General features: G+C 39.0%; 1 protein-coding gene across 2 annotated transcripts in view; it reads right to left on the bottom strand.

Moving 5' to 3' along the window:
• TFPI (tissue factor pathway inhibitor) overlaps window positions 1–20,730 on the bottom strand; it is a 94,134-nt gene that overhangs the window by 45,836 nt on the left and 27,568 nt on the right. For both annotated transcript variants that reach the window (XM_061433308.1, XM_061433297.1), the window contains exon 2: window positions 1,595–1,729. In XM_061433308.1, the coding sequence (XP_061289292.1) occupies window positions 1,595–1,703 (109 nt within the window). In that variant the 5' untranslated portion in view covers window positions 1,704–1,729. The remainder of the gene's footprint in view (window positions 1–1,594; window positions 1,730–20,730) is intronic.

The raw sequence follows: 20,730 nt of genomic DNA, 5'->3' as shown, positions 1-20,730 counted from the left end.
TTCCTTCTCTATCTACCTCCATAATATTAAAATTTTAGCCATCCCTTTTTTGAGAAATGAGCAGAATGAAGGATTAGATCTCATCTCATAGTGATGACATTCCTACTTTAATAAGACACATAATGGTTTTTAACTTTATCAAATAACATTCCATCTTTAGGAAATTTTCCCAACAATATATATATTTTTTTAGTGGCATACAACAATAAGGCTTTGCTTTTCACACATGGATAGGACGTGACTGACCCTTTTGATCCCAGCTGGGTTTGCTTCTCATCTACCAGTCCGCTGGGGCTGCTGTAGGCTGGGCTTGCTTGGGTGGGTGGATTTCAAGCTGTGGGTCCAACTGGGGCAGACCTTCAAGTCTGCTCCCAGTGTCTGCTTCTTGGGTGCGGGCTGAAGTGGTGTAGCATGGACATCTGGACTTCCCCAGGTCAAGCTCTCAGACAGCCAAGTATAGATGAGGCCCCCTCTTCTTTGTGTCAACAGCAGTACCCTATGAATGCCTCTATCATTTCACTTACTACACTGTACTGAAATAACCTGTCTTCCTTGTGAAATCATGACATTTTGGAGAACCCAGTCTCAGTCATCAGGTCTTCCCTAGCATCTACCAGAGTTTCAGGCACATAAGATGTGTTTATTCAATCTGTATCAAAGGGAAGTACACTGAACAAAATCACACTAAACAGCTGTAAGCGATATGAAATAAAAAGGTATTTGTGGAAATCGTTCGTACATCACAAACACACATATGAATAGAAGCTTTCATTTTGTTCAGCCTCTCATTATTAACAATGAGTTGAAGTTTCTATCAATAATTTACTAATTTGCCACAAAATATTGCTTTTAAGAAAGAAATAAATCTATAATAATGATCACTACACAGTCTCCTCCTTGTTCTATTGCTTTATTGTTACAACAGCTGACCCTTGAGCAACACGGGTTTGATCTGCGTGGGCCCACGTTTACAGATTTTTTTTTCAACAGTCAGTACTGCACTAGTGCATGATCTGTGGTTGGCTGAATCTGCATGCAGAACGCCAGACATAAAGGAATTGTGGATACAGAGGGCTGAATATGAGTTACAAGTGGATGCTCTACTTCACTGATGGTGCACCAGCTCCTGCATCGCTCAAGAGTCAACTGTATTTTATTTTTAAGCACAGAACTTTATGGGAGTAGAACTGTCTTCTGTTATCCCCATCTCCTGGTATCCAGCTTGGCTGTATTCTCACATTGGACTCATCTGAGAAGTTCTTGTTTGAGGAATATAAAGACAGGAAGGAGAGAAAAACTGAAACCTTCAATGCCTGCTGTTTCCTTTTCCTTCTCACACTTTTCACAGTCAAAGGTGACATCAAGGTTCATAGAGAGCTGTATCTATATCATTTTATTTTACTTGCAATTTTCCAGAGATACTTCAGGTTTTAATATACAATCTGAGAAATGAGAGATCTTCTTCCCTTACATGACTTTTTTTTTATACTAAGGTTTTGGAAAAATATCATTTCAGTAAAACTTCTTTTCTTTCAAGATGAAGAAAAATATATTAATTTTTGGATTAAAAGGATGAATGCTTCTAACATTTTACCTGTAATGTTTGTATATTCTTCACCTTCCTCAGGAACAGCATTGAGAGGGGCAGAAGCACAGCTAAGCAGCAGACATACAGAAACCCCCAAAATCTGTTCTTTCTTCATTATGTTAATGAAGATTTCAGAGATGTCTGAAATATAAAACATAGATATACCTAATGAATAGAGAGTTGATGTGGATTTATACACATCAACTTAGGAATCTTAAGCATAGCTTTGACATTTATGACATTCTATGACACTTAATGTGTATTCTCATACATCTCTGTTCACAAATTCCTTAAGTCATATTTAAAACATGTATTAGCATTCAGTATAGTAGACACACATATTTTCAGGGCATATAGCTAATAATATTCAAATACACAGGTCATGGTTCAGTCTTGAAAATACACACTTAAATAGCAATAATTGAGACATGGGTAATGCTTATCAACATGACTAAGTGTGTATTAAGATCCATTTCATATGTAATTCTATTTGCCACATCTTTTTCATAACTATTCTTTTCTGAGTCAGAACTAATTTTATTTGAAATTTTCTATCATTTCTTGAATACAACTTTCAATTTCTGATTCCTCTTTCCCTTTACTACCATGTTCAAAAAAGAAATACATTTCCAAATGTTCATCTTGCTGCTGCTGCTAAGTCACTTCACTCATGTCCGACTCTGTGTGACCCCATAGATGGCAGCCTACCAGGCTCCTCCATCCATGGGATTTTCCAGGCAAGAGTACTGGAGTGGGGTGCCGTTGCCTTCTCCAAATGTTCATCTTTGTTTCCTTTAAAATATATTTCTGTTTTTATACAATTCCTAACCAGATTTCCTATGAGATTGCAAACAGAACTGTTGAAAAAAGAAATGTCTTAACATTATAGCCAGTTGTTTGCCCCAATTTTTCTCCATCAATTTAAGGAGTTATCTCACGCAAAAGAGTTTCACAGAAAAGTGACTTTAAGTTATAAATCAACACATTTACAGCCTATAGGAAACAGATTTCAGGAGAAGAGTGAGACTTCCTGTTTCAAAATTGTTTAAGATCCATAGCAAAAAATAATGGAAAAGCACACTTAAAGGCTATTTTTCCTTTGTATTCAAAAGTGGAAGGAAATGTGTAATGTTCATGCAGCATGGGCAGAGAAAAGAAGAGAATGCATGCACATTCTCAGTCGCTGCTGCCATCGGAATCAGGAAGGAAACAGCAATGTTATCAGTACATGTTCACAAATGCAGGAACCGATACTCCATCAAAAACAATTTAGTATTTTGTTTATGTCTGTAGTGGATCACAGCTACAGTATACATCATTAAAGTGTAGTCTTAAATAATAAGTAAAGTGATAAATGACAATTTGCATTAAACGTCATTAAAATCACCAGTGAAATGGATAATCTATTTTCTCACGACACTGCAAAGATGAACACATTTTAAAATTATATTTGGTAGCAGTGCTATATACCTTCTAAATCATATCATAAAGTACTTGAATCCACATATATATATATATGTATTTAAATGTATGCACAAATATACATATGCACCATTGGCCTTTGACCAATATGGATTGAACTATGTGGGTTCACTTATATGTGGATCTTTTTCAATAGTAAATGCTATAGTACTACCTGATCTATGATTGCTTGAATTTTTGGACTTGGAACTGCTGATATACAGGAAACATGAACATGAAGGAATTTGCATAAGAAGGGCCTAGTCAAAACAGTATGACTTCTTTTCTTCCTGGACTAGGTTCACAAAGCTTGAGCTCAGAAATGATAGGGAAGTGTCCCACAGCTTAACCAATATGCTTGAGGTCAAAAGTTACAGGAGATTAGCAAGTATTTGGTGGATTCTATAAAAGGGTCAGGAAATATGAATATGTCAAAACACTGCAAATATTAATGTAAATATCTGAGTTTAAGGGTGGAGTGGATAGGTGTAGCTCCCAGGAGAAGCGGGTTATTGCTTCTAGAAAAAAAGGAAGTTGAACAGAAAAAACTATGAGTATGCTATTTAAGAAGCCATAGCTAATTAATGACTGATACAGATCTTAAATTCAAGTGAGCAAACTGCTAGTTCAGTGCTCTTTCTTCTCCATAATATTGCTTCTGAAAAGTGACCAAAAGCATTAAATAATACAATTTCTAAGAGCAATGTAGAAGATTGATTTGGGTGCACCACTGAAAAAAAATAGTACAACAAGTTATAACATTCATAAAATTGCAATTTGTGGTGATCAGAGAGAACTGATTTAATTATATGTTATTGTAATTTACTTATTTTTTAAATTTCAAGATGCATTACATTGCAAAGTGACAAGATAAATAACAAACCCAAACTGAAGCTGTGTACTAATTGACTCACTTCTTATACATCCTTGTACCTTTCTGCACTCTACTGTCTTACTAGCTGGCCCTGTTAAAAATATGTATTACCCAATCTAGTATCATACACAAAAATTGACTCAAGAGAATTCAACCATTTAAATGTGAAAGGTAAAACATTAAATGCTAGGAGAAAAAACACAGGAGAATATGGTGAAGTTGGCAAGCATTTTTGAATCAGGATATAGACAGCACCTGTTAAATACAATAAAACAGTGATAACTGTATTTCATTAAAATCAAGAAATTCTGTTCATCAAAGGAAATATCATTAAGATATTGAAAAGGCAAATTGTGAGGAAGTATTTGAAATTCATATATCTTAAGATTATATATTGAAAATGTATAAAGAACTACAAATAAATATGCAATTAAAAATGGATTAAAGATTTGTTAAGGAAATTAAAATGGAGGAAGTCTTATTCAGGCTTCAGAAGCAGGACAGCAATATCAGGCCTCTGACCTGCTTCTGACCTGCCTGGTCACTGCCTGCATTCTGAGCCTGCTGGCAAGCACAGCAAGTCAGGCAGCACTTTAGATAAGAAATGGGGTGGGTCTTGGAATCTTTTAACGCCCCAGGGCCTGGCCAGCTCCTCCCGGCCCCCTCTACCTGTAGGTCTAAGAAGTCTTACGACTTATAAGGTGAGAGAAACAGCATTGTAAAAGTTAAAATTAAACCAGAGCTGCATTTTTGCGTGCAAACTGATGACAGTATCAGGTTGTGCCCTGGGGTACAAGCCATTGCAAACCCCCAAACAGCAATTTGAAATCTTGCCAATGGGGTGGATGCACTGCCTGGGACATTTTCCCAACTGGGACTCCAGATTAGTGTGAACAAGGGACTTCCCAGGACTGTTCAAGTCTGGATATTGGATGGCGGAATTTGAGGATGTATGTGCTGTTACTTTTCTCTATTGTCTCCACATTTCCTCTTTTAATAATTGTATACTGAAATTAAGTTGGGCTTCCCAGGTGGCATTAATGATAAAGAACCTGCTGCCAATGAAGGAGATATAAGAGATACAAGTCTCATCCTTGGGTCAAGAAGATCTAAAGAACAGCATGGCAGCCCACTCCACTCTTCTTGCCAGGAGAATCCCATCGACAGAGGAGCCTGGTGGGCTACGGTCCACAGGGTTACAAAGAGTCAGACATGACTGAAGCAACTTAGCATACACACACACTGAAATTACGTCAAACAATCTATTAAATATCAAAATTATTGTGTGTGATAAGTGGTTTCTTTTGTTAATGAGCCCTTAAACCTAAAATAAAAGTAAAACATCAGCAAAACAAGACTGTATAGGAACTTTTCAATAGATTTTATATATATATAGCCAATAAGCATAGTAGAAGATGCTCAACATTATTACTCATCAAAAAATACAAATTAGCACTATTGTGGGGGATACTACAACTAAGATGAATAAAAACTGATAATACAAATTGTTGGTTACGATGTGAACATTCCATTGTTGGTTGGATTATGCTATGGTCTGACTGTGTTTCCCCAAATCTTGATATAGAATTCTAACTCTCATAGGTTTTGGTATTAGGAAGCATTTCAGAGGTAATTAGGTCATGATGGAAGGGATTAGTGTTTTTATAAAGAAATCCCACAGAGATCCCTTGTACCTTCCATCATGTAAAGTCACAGCAAGAAGGCATCAGCTGTGAACCAGGAATAGGATCTTCACTCTTAATAAATCCCATTTAGTTTGTAATCTGACATCAGAAGTTATTTAAGCAAGAGTATATTGCATATATGTGTTGAGTCAGTAACTAGTTGTATATAATAATATGTTAGACACTAAGGGATATTCAAAAAACTAGAGAAAGCCTTGACTCTTAAGGAATTTATGCTCAATCAATTGAATTCTATACACAAGTAACGTTAAGTGCCAAGATAAATTGTGAGAATATCTTTGCATACACTAGGCACATAGTAGTGGACAATAAATGTAATTATTTACCTTGAATAAAAACAGTATTTATATACTGGGGCAATAAACTAGAAGTTCTAAGTTCAGCACTGCCAGCAATCTAAGTAACCTTTAAAATAAATTTATGTTTATGAACCTGATTCATAAAATGCAGGACTTGAAATAGATTGTCCTTAACTTCCATTTCAGTTCTAAAAATGTATGCATTTGAATTAACACATTTTACTTACTTTGCAGAATAACTTATAGTTATATTGCATAACTTACATTTTATAGTCTCTTTAATGATAATTTGTAGCATCTATTTTTATCATTTTAGTCAAGGTATGTTCTTAGAATACCAGTTCAGCAAGAATGTTATTAGTTGTTACATTAAAAAGAGTTTTCATAGGCCAATATATATTTATATCTAAGTTTAACTTTTTATATAGGTTTCTCAACTATAGGACTTTCAACAAACATTTAATACGGTAATGTGCAATGGTGTCCTCTATGGGAGATACAGAACTGCATTTCTAAATTTACTTGTCAAGTATCTATTTTCCCATAAAATATTTTTAGAAAATATCTTGAGAGATAATGTTACAGAAAAGAAAAATTCAGATTTTCTAAACCAGAAAAATTTAAAAAACATTATATGATTTTTCTACTAACAAAATCCACAAAAATGGAGAGATGTTGAGAGGACAAAATTATAATTGGAATTAATATCTAGAATGTTGCAAATCAGATTGAAATTATAAACAGAGGGTTATCAGTGGAATTATAGATAAAGGGGCAGATATCTTGAATTACTTTGATAAAACTGAGTCATTGAATACACAGAATGTGGACAGAGGATTCAATTACATCCTGAGTGATCTGTTGTGCTAGTCATACGACTTAGTGAATTAATGTAAGTATTGATTAGTGTGCATATTAGGGGCAAATTTGGTCAGGACAGAGTACATTTGAGATTGTTTTCTAAGTGGAACAATATTAAGGGCAGTTAAAGACACAAAGCAGAAGCTGGGAAATGTTTTGCAGTATTCCCACCATCATCATGAGGTAAGATCATTTCAACAAGGGAAAAGGAGTCTGATAAGTCATTCCCAGCTCCTCTTTGAACTTTATCTCCTGTCAGGTTTTTTTTTTTTTTTTTGGTAATCATTTGACTTTATGGAAACTGCCTATTAATCCTTTGGTTCAACTGAAGCTGTTGATTCTTGAGCAAACCATACTGATTCTAGATTTAGTACTTTAAATTTTTTATTTCTTGTCATGGGAATACTCTTCTACAAGATTCCAGAATGAAAGGCTCTGTCCTTTTAGTCAGGACACTTGTCAGATATCCTCTCTCCAAAAGATCTTCTTTGAGTACCGTATTTTAAAAGTAACAACTACCAGTTCCTCTGTTACTGTCCAAATAACTTGAGTTTTTTTTTTTTTTTTAAGATTCTTTTTCTCTCCATTATTGAGTTGTAGGAGTTCTTTATATATTATGGACATAAGTTCTTTGCCAGCTCTGTAATATGAGCAGAGCTGTGTCCTCTCCACATTCATATGTTGATATCTTAACTCGTAGTGCCTCAGAATGTGACTGTATTTGGAGATATAAGGCCTTTGAGGAGATAATTAAGGATAAATGAGGTCATTTGAGTGGGTCCTAATTCAATATGACTGGTGTCTTTACAAAAAAAGATGAGAACACAGACACACCGAGAAAGGCTGACTACAAATAAACCAAGGAGAGAGGCCTTAGAAGAAATCAATGCAAATGATACCTTGATCTCAAACTCTATTGCCTCCGGAACAGTGAGAAAATACATTTCTGTTGTTTAAGCCACCCACTTTGTCATAGTTTTTTCATGGCAGCTCTAGTAACCCAGCACAGACTATAAAGCTTCAAATACCAGTTGTATGACTTACTAATTATGTAAATTTGACAATATGTTTATCATTACTTTCTCCCTATTTACTAATTTATAGACTGGGTATTTTACTAAAACCTATTTCATAGGGTGTGAGGATTAAATGGAAGAGTCATTAGAATTATAACTAATTCCAGCTGTTAGCTATCATAATCATTCTAAGTAATCCTTGACATCATTTTGGGTATACTGTAAAAATGGAAGGACAATATTCATGGACCTTATTCTTTACTGAAAATACCATCTCAGGCTCTTTGAAAGTCTAAAAAATTGAAAATACAGCATTGATTTGTAAAGACCTTAGGCCCAAACTGAGAGATGTTTTTGTTCTAATTTGATTAGGAATGGTAGTTGTCATGATGGAGAGTTCTGACAAAATGTGAAGCTGTTGATTCTTGAGCTTCTTCTCCCTTCTTCTTCTGGAGAAGGGAATAGCAAACCACTTCACTATTCTTGCCTTGAGAACCCCATGAACAGTATGAAAAGGAAAAATATAGGACACTGAGAGATGAACTCCCCAGGTCGGTAGGTGCCCAGTATGCTAATAGAGATCAGTGGAGAAATAACTCCAGAAAGAATGAAGAGACACAGCCAAAGCAAAAACAACACCCAGTTGTGGATGTGACCATTGATGGAAGAAAAGTTCGATCCTGTAAAGAGCAATATTGCATAGGAACCTGTAATGTTGGGTTCATGAATCAAGGCAAATTGGAAGTGGTCAAACAGGAGACTGCAAGAGTGAACATCGACATTTTAGGAATCAGAGAACTAAAATGGAGTGGAACAGGTGAATTTAACTCAGGTGACCATTATATCTACTACTGTGGGCAAGAATCCCTTAGAAGAATGGAGTAGAACTCATAGTCAATAAAAGAGTCCAAAATGCAGTACTTGGATGCAATCTCAAAAGCAACAGAATGATCACTGTTCTTTTCCAAGGCAAGCCATTCAATACCATAGGTATCCAAGTCTATGCCCCAACCAGGAATGCTGAAGAAGCTGAAGTTGAACGGTTCTATGAAGACCTACAGACCTTCTAGACTAACATCCAAAAAAGATGTCCTTTTCATTATAGTGGACTGAATTGCAAAATTAGGAAGTAAAGAAATACCTGGAGTAACAGGCAAATTTGGCAATGGAGTATAGAGTGAAGCAGGGCAAAAGCTAATAGAGATTTCCCAAGAGAACACACTGGTCATAGCAAACATCCTTTCCAACAACGCAAGAAGACTCTACACATGGACATCACCAGATTGTCAATACCAAGATCAGATTGATGATATTCTTTGCAGCCAAAGATGGAGAAGCTCTATACAGTCAGCAAAAACAAGACTGAGAGTTGACTGTGGCTCAGATCATGAACTCCTTATTGCCAAATTCAGACTTAAATTGAAAAAAGTAGGGAAAACCACTAAACCATTCAGGTATGACCTAAATCAAATTCCTTACAATTATACAGTAGAAGTGACAAATAGATTCAAGTGATTAGATCTGATAGACAGAGTGCCTGAAGAACTATGGAGGGAGGTTTGTGACACTGTACAGGAGGCAGTGATCAAGAGAATCCCCAAGAAAAAGAAGTCCAAAAAGGCAAAATGGTTGTCTGAGGAGGCCTTACAAATTGCTGTGAAAAGAAGAGAGATAAAAGGCAAGGGAGAAAAGGAAAGATATATCCATCTGAATGCAGAGTTCCAAAGAATAGCAAGAAGAGATAAGAAAGCCTTCCTCAGTGATCAATGCAAAGAAATAGAGGAAAACAATATAATGGGAATGACTAGAGATCTCTTCAAGAAAATTAGAGATACAAAGGGAACATTTCATGCAAAGATGGGCACAATAAAGGACAGAAACTGTGTGGACCTAACAGAAGCAGAAGTTATTAACAAGAGGTAGCAAGAATACACAGAAGAGCTGTACAGAAAAACATCTCCACAACCCAGATAATCACAATGGTGTGATCATTCACCTAGAGCCAGACATCCTGGAATGTGAAGTCAAGTGGGCCTTAGGAAGCATCACTACGAACAAAACTGGTGGAGGTGATGGAATTCCAGTTGAGCTATTTCAAATCCTAAAGATGATGCTGTTAAAGGGCTGCATTCAATATGCCAGCAACGTTGGAAAACTCAGTCTTGGCCACAGGACTGGAAAAGGTTGGTCTTCATTCCAATCCCAAAGAAAGGCAATGCCAAAGAATGCTCAAACTACCGCACAACTGCACTCATCTCACACGCTAGTAAAGTAATGCTCAAAATTCTCCAAGCCAGGCTTCAGCAATACATGAACTGTGAACTTCCTGATGTTCAAGCTGGTTTTAGAAAAGTCAGAGGAACCAGAGATCAAATTGCCAATTTCCACTGGATCATGGGAAAAGCAAGAGAGTTCCAGAAAAACATCTATTTCTGCTTTATTGACTATGCCAAAGCCTTTGACGGTGTGGATCACAATAAACTGTGGAAAATTCTGAAAGAGATGGGAATACCAGACCACCTAACCTGCCTCCTGATAAATCTGTATGCATGTCAGGAAGCAACAGTTAGAACTGGACATGGATCAACAGACTTGTTCCAAATAGGAAAAGGAGTACGTCAAGGCTGTATATTGTCACCCTGTTTATTTAAATTATATGCAGAGTACTTCAGGAGAAATGCTGGGCTGGAAGAAGCACAAGCTGGAATCAAGATAGCTGGGAGAAGTATCAATAACCTCAAATATGCAGATGACACCAACCAAAGGGCAGAAAGTAAAGAAGAACTAAGGAGCCTCTTAATGAAACTGAAAGAGGAGAGTGAAAATGTTGGCTTAAAACTCAACATTCAGAAAACTAACATCATGGCATCTGGTCTCATCACTTCATGGCAAATAGATGAGGAAACAATGGAAACAATGACAGACTATTTTCAGGGGCTCCAAAACTCCAAAATCACTGCAGAGGGTGACTGCAGCCATGAAATTATAAGACGCTTGCTTCTTGGAAGAAAAGATGATCAACCTAGACAGCATATTAAAAAGCAGAGACGTTACTTTGCCAACAAAGGTCCATCTAGACAAGGCTACGATTTTTCAGGTAGTCATATATGGATGCGAGAGTTGGACTATAAAGAAGGCTGAGTGTGAAAGAATTGATGCTTTTGAACTGTGGTGTTTGAGGAGACTCTTGAGTGTGCCTTGGACTGCAAGGAGTTCCAATCAATCCATCCTAAAGGATATCAGTCTCGAATATTCATTGGAAGGACTGATGCTGAAGCTGTAACCCCAATACTTTGGCCACCTGATGTGAAGAGCTGACTCATTTGAAAAGACTTTGATGCTGGAAAAGATTAAGGGTGGGAGTAGAATGGGAAAACAGAGGATGCAATGGTGGAGGGCATCACTAACTCGATGGACATTAGTTGAGTAAGCTTTGGGAGCTGGTGATGGACAGGGAGGCCTGGCGTGCTGCAGTTGATGCAGTCGCAAAGAGTCAGACATGATTGAGCGACTGAACTGACTGATAATAGTTCAAAGGTTAGACATACAAATCTTAATCTAAAGTGAGTGTTTCTGTAAGAATTAAAGTCTTTTGGAGCTAGAAATATGTTGGCAATTTAGCTTTGGTGACTGGCCGAGCACATCTCAAAGGAAATGGTAATGAGATGAGAACTTGAGGCAGGAGTCAAAGTGCAAAAAAGCTCAAAAAAGAATGGAAGAACATAGTAAGCTGGAAGGGCTGCATTAAATTTTCACTACATCATTTTGGGAAAAGTATATAACAACATGGAGGCAGTTATTATTCTATTCTAACATTAGTTTGGAGTACAGTCTTGTTATTTTCTCATCTTATAAATTTATCTGGGAAAAATCACGTGTTTACATATATACTATCATCACGCTTCTTATATAATTTAAACTTTTAAGTTTAGATTTTCTTTATCACATATCATTGAACTTCTTTTTAAAAATTTTACTCTTAAAATTAAGCAAATGAGTACTTGGCCATGTCTGAAAGAAATTTCATTTTGGCTGCTTATTTCTTGCAATATACTAATGAACTAATGCAGTATACTAGTGAACTTCCAGATGTTCAAGCTGGTTTTAGAAAAGGCAGAGGAACCAGAGATCAAATTGCCAACATCCGCTGGATCATGGAAAAAGCAAGAGAGTTCCAGAAAAACGTCTCTTTCTGCTTTATTGACTATGCCAAAGCCTTTGACTGTGTGGATCACAATAAACTGTGGAAAATTCTGAAAGAGATGGGAATACCAGACCACCTGACCTGCCTCTTGAGAAACCTATATGCAGGTCAGGAAGCAACAGTTAGAACTGGACATGGAACAACAGACTGGTTCCAAATAGAGAAAGGGGTATGTCAAGGCTGTATATAGTCACCCTGCTTATTTAACTTATATGCAGAGTACATCATGAGAAACGCTGGGCTGGAAGAAGCACAAGCTGGAATCAAGATTGCTGGGAGAAATATCAGTAACCTCAATTATGCAGATGACACCACCCTTATGGCAGAAAGTGAAGAGGAACTCAAAAGCCTCTTGATGAAAGTGAAAGAGGAGAGTGAAAAAGTTGGCTTAAAGCTCAACATTCACAAAACTAAGGTCATGGCATCCGGTCCCATCACTTCATGGGAAATAGATGGGGAAACAGTGGAAACAGTGGTAGACTTTATTTTTTGGAGCTCCAAAATCACTGCAGTTGGTGACTACAGCCATGAAATTAAAAGACTTACTCCTCGGAAGGAAAGTTATGACTAACCTAGATAGCATATTCAAAAGCAGAGACGTTATTTTGCCAACAAAGGTCCTTCTAGTCAAGGCTATGGTTTTTCCAGTGGTCATGTATGGATGTGAGAGATGTACTGTGAAGAAAGCTGAGTGCCGAAGAATTGATGCTTTTGAACTGTGGTGTTGGAAAAGACTCTTGAGAGTCCCTTAGACTGCAAGGAGATCCAACCAGTCCATTCTAAAGATCAGCCCTGGGATTTCTTTGGAAGGAATGATGCTAAAGCTGAAGCTCCAGTACTTTGGCCACCTGATGCGAAGAGTTGACTCATTGGAAAAGACCCTGATGCTGGGAGGGATTGGGGGCAGAGGGAAGAGGGGCCGACAGAGGATAAGATGGCTCGATGGCATGACCGACTCGATGGACGTGAGTTTGAGTGAACTCCGGGAGATGGTGATGGACAGGGAGGCCTGGCGTGCTGCGATTATGAGGTCGCAAAGAGTTGGACACAACTGAGCGACTGAACTGAACTGACACTAATGAAAAGACAGGGAGACAAAACATGACAACCAGGAAAATATAAAAAACTGTAACTTGAAAAATAATTCCAATTTTCTACTCAGCAGTGGCTAATGTCAGTATCTTCTTGGTGTTTAGTGCTTCTGTCCACTCAGTTTGGCTGATCCCTGGGGGGCTTCCCACAAAAACCTAGAGCCTGTTTTTATCTCTAACCTTTGTGTTTTCTCGAGTGTTTCTAATTTTGGGTGAATTTGCAGAACCCTAATACCAAGGATAATGAATGAAGGAAGGAAACATAGGCATAAATCTATAGTAAGGGGAGGAAGAAAAAAGTCCGGTTGAGATTCTAACAGTTTTCTATTTCTTTTCTTATGTTTTGAATTTACTTTTTATAAGTAGTATTTTCAACTGAAAATTCCAAACTATTCATAACAATTAGAGTCTATAAATGAATTTTTGTTAAATACATTTCTCACTAGACTTCCAACTCTTGTTCCTGATAGTTACTGAACTTGCATAATCTCAGTGAGAGGTTTGAGAGCCAGATATTTCTCTGGAAAAAAGTATTTTCTAAATAAATACACTGTGAAAATGCAAATGTTTGGGCAGTTTCCCAAGAGAGATCTAAGGCTGTGTAACTGCACATTTGCCAGATACCAAATTTTAACAAGTCAGTACGGAGTCTTCTTTGTCTCTTTATTAACTACCCACCCCTCAAATTCCACATGCCTGAGGCATTGAGTCATCACTATAAGGGATATTTTGGCATCAGGATTTTTTTTTTAAGACCCACAATTAAAATTAAGATCAAATTTCCTGAGGCTCTGGCAGTATGGTATATTCACTACGTTCAAGAGTGATAATAGAATAACAAAACTCAGTTCAGTTCAGTTCAGTTCAGTCGCTCAGTTGTGTCCGACTCTGTGACCCCATGAATTACAGAACGCCAGGCCTTCCTGTCCATCACCAACTCCTGGAGTTCACTCAGACTCACGTCCATGAAGTCAGTGATGCCATCCAGCCATCTCATCCTCTGTCATCCCCTTCTCCTCCTGCCCCCAATCCCTCCCAGCATCAGAGTACAAAGCTATATCATTACAAAGTATTTGCATTTTGTAATGATTTATTTAGGTCATACCTGAATGGTCTAGTGGTTTTCCCTACTTTCTTCAATTTAAGTCTGAATTTGGCAATAAGGAGTTCATGGTCTGAGCCACAGTCAGGTCCCGGTCTTGTTTTTGCTGACTATATTGAGCTTCTCCATCTTTGGCTGCAAAGGATATCATCAATCTGATTTCGGTGTTGACCATCTGGTGATGTCCACGTACAGAGTCTTCTCTTGTGTTGTGGGAAGAGGGTGTTTGCTATGACCAGTATGTTCTCTTGGCAAAACTCTATTAGTTTGCTCTGCTTCATTCCATACTCCAAGGCCAAATTTGCCTGTTACCCCAGGTGTTTCTTGACTTCCTACTTTTGCATTCCAGTCCACTATAATGAAAAGGACACCTTTTTTGGGTGTTATTTCTTAAAGGTTTTGTAGGTCTTCATAGAACCGTTCAACTTCAGCTTCTTCAGCATTCCTGGTTGGGGCCTAGACTTGGATTACTGTGATATTGAATGGTTTGCCTTGGATATGAACAGAGATCATTCTGTCATTTTTGAGGCTGTATCCAAGTACTGCATTTCAGACTCGTTTGTTGACCACGATGGCCACTCCATTTCTTCTGAGGGATTCCTGCCCACAGTAGTAGATATAATGGTCAGATCAGATCAGATCAGTCTCTCAGTCGTGTTCGACTCTTTGCGACCCCATGAATCGCAGCACGCCAGGCCTCCCTGTCCATTACCAACTCCCGCAGTTCACTCAGACTCACGTTCATCAAGTCAGCGATGCCATCGAGCCATCTCATCCTCTGTCGTCTCCTGCTCCTCCTGCCACCAATCCCTCCCAGCATCAAAGTCTTTTCCAATGAGTCAACTCTTCGCATGAGGTGGCCAAAGTACTGGAGTTTCAGCTTTAGATTCCTTTCTTCCAAAGAAATCCCAGGGCTGATCTCCTTCAGAATGGACTGGTTGGATCTCCTTGCAGTCCAAGGGACTCTCAAGAGTCTTCTCCAACACCACAGTTCAAAAGCATCAATTCTTCAGCGCTCAGCCTTCTTCACAGTCCAACTCTCACATCCATACATGACCACAAGAAAAACCAAAACCTTGACTAGACGAACCTTTGTTGGCAAAGTAATGTCTCTGCTTTTGAATACACTATCTAGGTTGGTCATAACTTTCCTTCCAAGGAGTAAGTGTCTTTTAATGTCATGGCTGCAGTCACCATCTGTAGTGATTTTGGAGCCCAGAAAAATAACGTCTGACACTGTTTCCAATGTTTCCCCATCTATTTCCCATGAAGTGGTTGAACCGGATGCCATGATCTTCATTTTCTGAATGTTGAGCTTTAAGCCAACCTTTTCACTCTCCACTTTCACTTTCATCAAGAGGCTTTTGAGTTCCTCTTCACTTTCTGCCATAAGGGTGGTGTCATCTGCATATCTGAGGTTATTGATATTTCTCCCGGCAATCTTGATTCCAGTTTGTGTTTCTTCCAGTCCAGCATTTCTCATGATGTACTCTGCATATACGTTAAATAAACAGGGTGACAATATAAAGCCTTGACGAACTCCTTTTCCTTTTTGGAACCCGTCTGTTGTTCCATGTCCAGTTCTAACTGTTGCTTCCTGACCTGCATATAGGTTTCTCAAGAGGCAGGTCAGGTGGTCTGGTATTCCCATCTCTTTCAGAATTTTCCACAGTTTATTGTGATCCACACAGTCAAAGGCTTTGGCATACTCAATAAAGTAGAAATAGATGTTTTTTTCTGGAACTGTCTTGCTTTTTCCATGATCCAGCGGATGTTGGCAATTTGATCTCTGGTTCCTCTGCCTTTTCTAAAATAAGCTTGAACATCAGGAAGTTCACGGTTCACATATTGCTGAAGCCTGGCTTGGAGAATTTTGAGCATTACTTTACTAGCGTGTGAGATGAGTGCAATTGTGTGGTAGTTTGAGCATTCTTTGGAATTGCCTTTCTTTGGGATTGGAATGAAAACTGATCTTTTCCAGTCCTGTGGCCACTGCTGAGTTTTCCAAATTTGCTGGCATATTGCATGCAGCACTTTCACGGCATCATCTTTCAGGATTTGGTACAGTTCAACTGGAATTCCATCACCTCCACTAGCTTTGTTCATAGTGATGCTTTCTAAGGCCCACTTGACTTCACATTAAAGGATGTCTGGCTCTAGGTCAGTGATCACACCATTGTGATTATCTGGGTCGTGAAGATCTTTTTGTACAGTTCTTCTGTGTATTCCTGCCATCTCTTCTTAATATATTCTGCTTCTGTTTGATCCATACCATTTCTGTCCTTTATCGAGCTCATCTTTGCCTGAAATGTTCCTTTGGTATCTCTGATTTTCTTGAAGAGATCCCTAGTCTTTCCCATTCTGTTGTTTTCCTCTATTTCTTTGCATTGATCACTGAAGAAGGCTTTCTTATCTCTTCTTGCTATTCTTTGGAACTCTGCATTCAGATGTTTATATCTTTCCTTTTCTCCTTTGCTTTTCACTTCTCTTCTTTTCACAGCTATTTGTAAGACCTCCCCAGACAGCCATTTTGCTTTTTTGCATTTCTTTTCTATGGGAATGGTCTTGATCCCTGTCTCCTGTACAATGTCACGAACCTCATTCCATAGCTCATCAGGCACTCTATCTATAAGATCTAGGCCCTTAAATCTATTTCTCACTTCCACTGTATAATCATAAGGGATTTGATTTAGGTCATACCTGAATGGTCTAGTGGTTTTCCCTACTTTCTTCAATTTAAGTCTGAATTTGGCAATAAGGAGTTCATGGTCTGAGCCACAGTCAGCTCCTGGTCTTGTTTTTGCTGACTTTATAGAGCTTCTCCATCTTTGTCTGCAAAGAATGTAATCCATCTGATTTCAGTGTTGACCATCTGGTGATGTCCATGTATAGAGTCTTCTCTTGTGTTGTTGGAAGAGGGTATTTGTTATGACCAGTGCATTTTCTTGGCAAAACTCTATCAGTCTTTGCACTGCTTCATTCCGTATTCCAAGGCCAAATTTGCCTGTTACTCCAGGTGTTTCTTGACTTCCTACTTTTGCATTCCAGTCCCCTATAATGAAAAGGACATCTTTTTTGGGTGTTACTTCTAAAAGGTCTTGGAGGTCTTCATAGAACTGTTCAACTTCAGCTTCTTCAGTGTTACTGGTTGGGGCCTAGACTTGGATTACTGTGATATTGAATGGTTTGCCTTGGAAACGAACAGAGATCATTCTGTCGTTTTTGAGATTGCATCCAAGTACTGCATTTCGGACTCGTTTGTTGACCATGATGGCCACTCCATTTCTTCTGAGTGATTCCTGCCTGCAGGAGTAGATATAATGGTCATCTGAGTTAAATTCACCCATTCCAGTCCTTTTCAGTTCGCTGATTCCTAGAATGTCGACATTCACTTTTGCCATCTCTTATTTGACCACTTCCAATTTGCCTTGATTCATGGACCTGACATTCCAGATTCCTATGCAATATTGCTCTTTACAGCATCGGACCTTGCTTCTATCACCAGTCACATCCACAGCTGGGTATTGTTTTTGCTTTGGCTCCATCCCTTCATTCTTTTTGAAGTTATTTCTCCACTGATCTCCAGCAGCATATTGGGCACCTACAGACCTGGGGAGTTTCTCTTTCAGTATCCTATCATTTTGCCTTTTCATACTGTTCATGGCATTCTCAAGGCAAGAATACTGAAGTGTTTTGCCTTTTCCTTCTCTAGTGGGTCACAGTCTGTCGGATCTCTCCACCATGAGTCGCCCATCTTGGGTGGCCCCATACGCCATGGCTTAGTTTCATTGAGTTAGACAACATTGTGGTCCATGTGATTAGATTGACTAGTTGTCTGTGATTTGGTTTCAGGGTGTCTTCCCTCTAATGCCCTCTCACAGCACTTACGTCTTACTTGGGTTTCTCTTACCTTGGACGTGGGGTATCTCCTCATGGCTGCTCCAGTAAAGCGCAGCCGCTGCTCCTTACCTTGGATGAGGGCTATCTCCTCACAGCCACACCTCCTGACCCTTATGATTATGCAGTGGAAGTTAGAAATAGATTTAAGGGACTGATCTGATAGAGTGCCTGATGAACTATGGACAGAGGTTAGTGACATTGTACAGGAGACAGGGATCAAGACTATTTCCATAGAAAAGAAATGCAAACAAGCAAAATGGTTGTCTGGGGAGGCCTTTCAAATTGCTGTGAAAAGAAGAGAAACAAAAAGCAAAGGAGGAAAGGAACGATATAAGCATCTGAATGCAGAGTTCCAAAGAATAGCATGAAGAGATAAGAAAGCCTTCCTCAGCGATCAATGCAAAGAAACAGAGGAAAACAACAGAATGGGAAAGACAATGGCAACCCACTCCAGTACTCTTGCCTGGAAGATCCCATGGACAGAGGAGCCTGGCAGGCTGCGGTCCATGGGATTGCTGAGTTGGACACGACTGAGCGACTGCACTTGCACTTTTCACTTTCATTCATTGGAGGAGGAAATGGCAACCCACTCCAGTATTCTTGCCTGGAGAATCCCAGGGACAGGGGAGCCTGGTGGGCTGCTGTCTGTGGGGTCGCACAGAGTCAGACATGACTGAAGTGACTTAGCAGCAGCAGAGATCTCTTCAAGAAAATTAGAGATACCAAGGGAACATTTCGTGTAAAGATGGGCTCAATAAAGGACAGAAATGGTATGGACCTAACAGAAGCAGAAGATATTAAGAAGAGGTGGCAAGAATGCACAGAAGAACTGTACAAAAAAGATCTTCTGACCCAGATAATCACGATGGTGTGATCACTCACCTAGAGCCAGACATCCTTTAATGTGAAGTCAAGTGGGCCTTAGAAAGCATCACCACGATACAAAGCTAGTGGAGGTGATGGAATTCCATTTGAGCTATTTCAAATCCTGAAAGATGATGCTGTGAAAGTGCTGCACTCAATATGCCAGCAAATTTGGAAAACTCAGCAGTGGCCACAGGACTGGAAAAGGTCAGTTTTCATTCTAATCCCAAAGAAAGGCAATGTCAAAGAATGCTCAAACTACCACACAATTGCACTAATCTCACACGCTAGTAAAGTAATGCTCATAATTCTCCAAGCCAGGCTTCAGCAATATGTGAACCGTGAACTTTCAGTTGTTCAAGCTGGCTTTAGAAAAGGCAGAGGAACCAGAGATCAAATTGCCAACATCCACTGGATCATCAAAAAAGCAAAAGAGTTCCAGAAAAACATCTATTTTTACCTTATTCAGTAGGCCAAAGCCTTTGACTGTGTGGATCACAATAAACTGTGGAAAATTCTGAAAGAGATGGGCATACCAGTGAGAAACCTATATGGAGGTCAGGAAGCAAGAATTAGAACCGGACATGGAACAACAGACTGGTTCCAAATAGGAAAAGGAGTCCATCAAGACTGTATATTGTCACCCTGCTTATTTAACGTATATGCAGAGTACATCATGAGAAACACTGGGCTGGAAGAAGCACAAGCTGGAACCAAGATTGCTGGGAGAAATATCAATAACCTCAGATATACAGATGACACCACCCTATGGCAGAAAGTGAAGAGGAACTAAAAAGCCTCTTGATGAAAGTGAAAGAGGAGAGTGAAAAGGTTGGCTTAAAACTCAACATTCAGAAAACAAAGATCATGGCATCTGGTCCCATCACTTCATGGGAAATAGATGGGGAAACAGTGGCACACTATTTTTTGGGCTCCAAAATCACTGCAGATGGTGACTGCAGCCATGAAATTAAAAGACGCTTACTCTTTAGAAGGAAAGTTATGACCAACCTAGATAACATATTGAAAAGCAGAGACATTACTTTGCCAACAAAGGTCCATCTAGTCAAGGCTATGGTTTTTCCAGTGGTCATGTATGGATGTGAGAGGTGGACTGTGAAGAAATCTGAGTGCCGAAGAATTGCTGCTTTTCAACTGTGGTGTTGGAGAAGACTCTTGAGAGGCCCTTGGACTGCAAGGAGATCCAACCAATCCATTCTAAAGGAGATCAGTCCTGGGTGTTCTTTGGAAGGACTGATGCTGAAGCTGAAACTCCAATACTTTAGCCACCTCATGCAAAGAGGTGACTCATTGGAAAAGACTCTGATTCTGAGAGCTATTCGGGGGCAGGAGAAGGGAACAACAGAGGATAAGATGGCTAGATGGCATCACCAACTCAATGGACATGAGTTTGAGTGAACTCCGGGAGATGGTGATGGACAGGGAGGCCTGGCGTGCTGCAATTCATGGGGTCGCAAAGAGTCGGACACGACTAAACGACTGAACTGAACTGAATGATGTATTATTTTTTCAAGTGGTTTCTTATTTACTAGGTTACTATACCTTGACAATAGTGATGTGCAGCCAATGGGGCAGGTATATTGAATTTATGTTAGAAATACCATGATTTGTTTTCCAGCCTTATATACCTAGATGGCAAGTAAGTGACAGAGGCAGGGCAGGGTCCCAAAGCACCCTTTAAATAAGCAAGATTTGTGGAACAAAGACTGAATGAAATGTAGGAAACTAAAAATGTATTAATTA

The sequence above is a fragment of the Bos javanicus genome, chromosome 2 (assembly GCF_032452875.1).
Source record: "Bos javanicus breed banteng chromosome 2, ARS-OSU_banteng_1.0, whole genome shotgun sequence".
Taxonomy (NCBI): Eukaryota; Metazoa; Chordata; class Mammalia; order Artiodactyla; family Bovidae; genus Bos; species Bos javanicus.
This window is presented reverse-complemented; position numbering and strand designations above follow the sequence as displayed.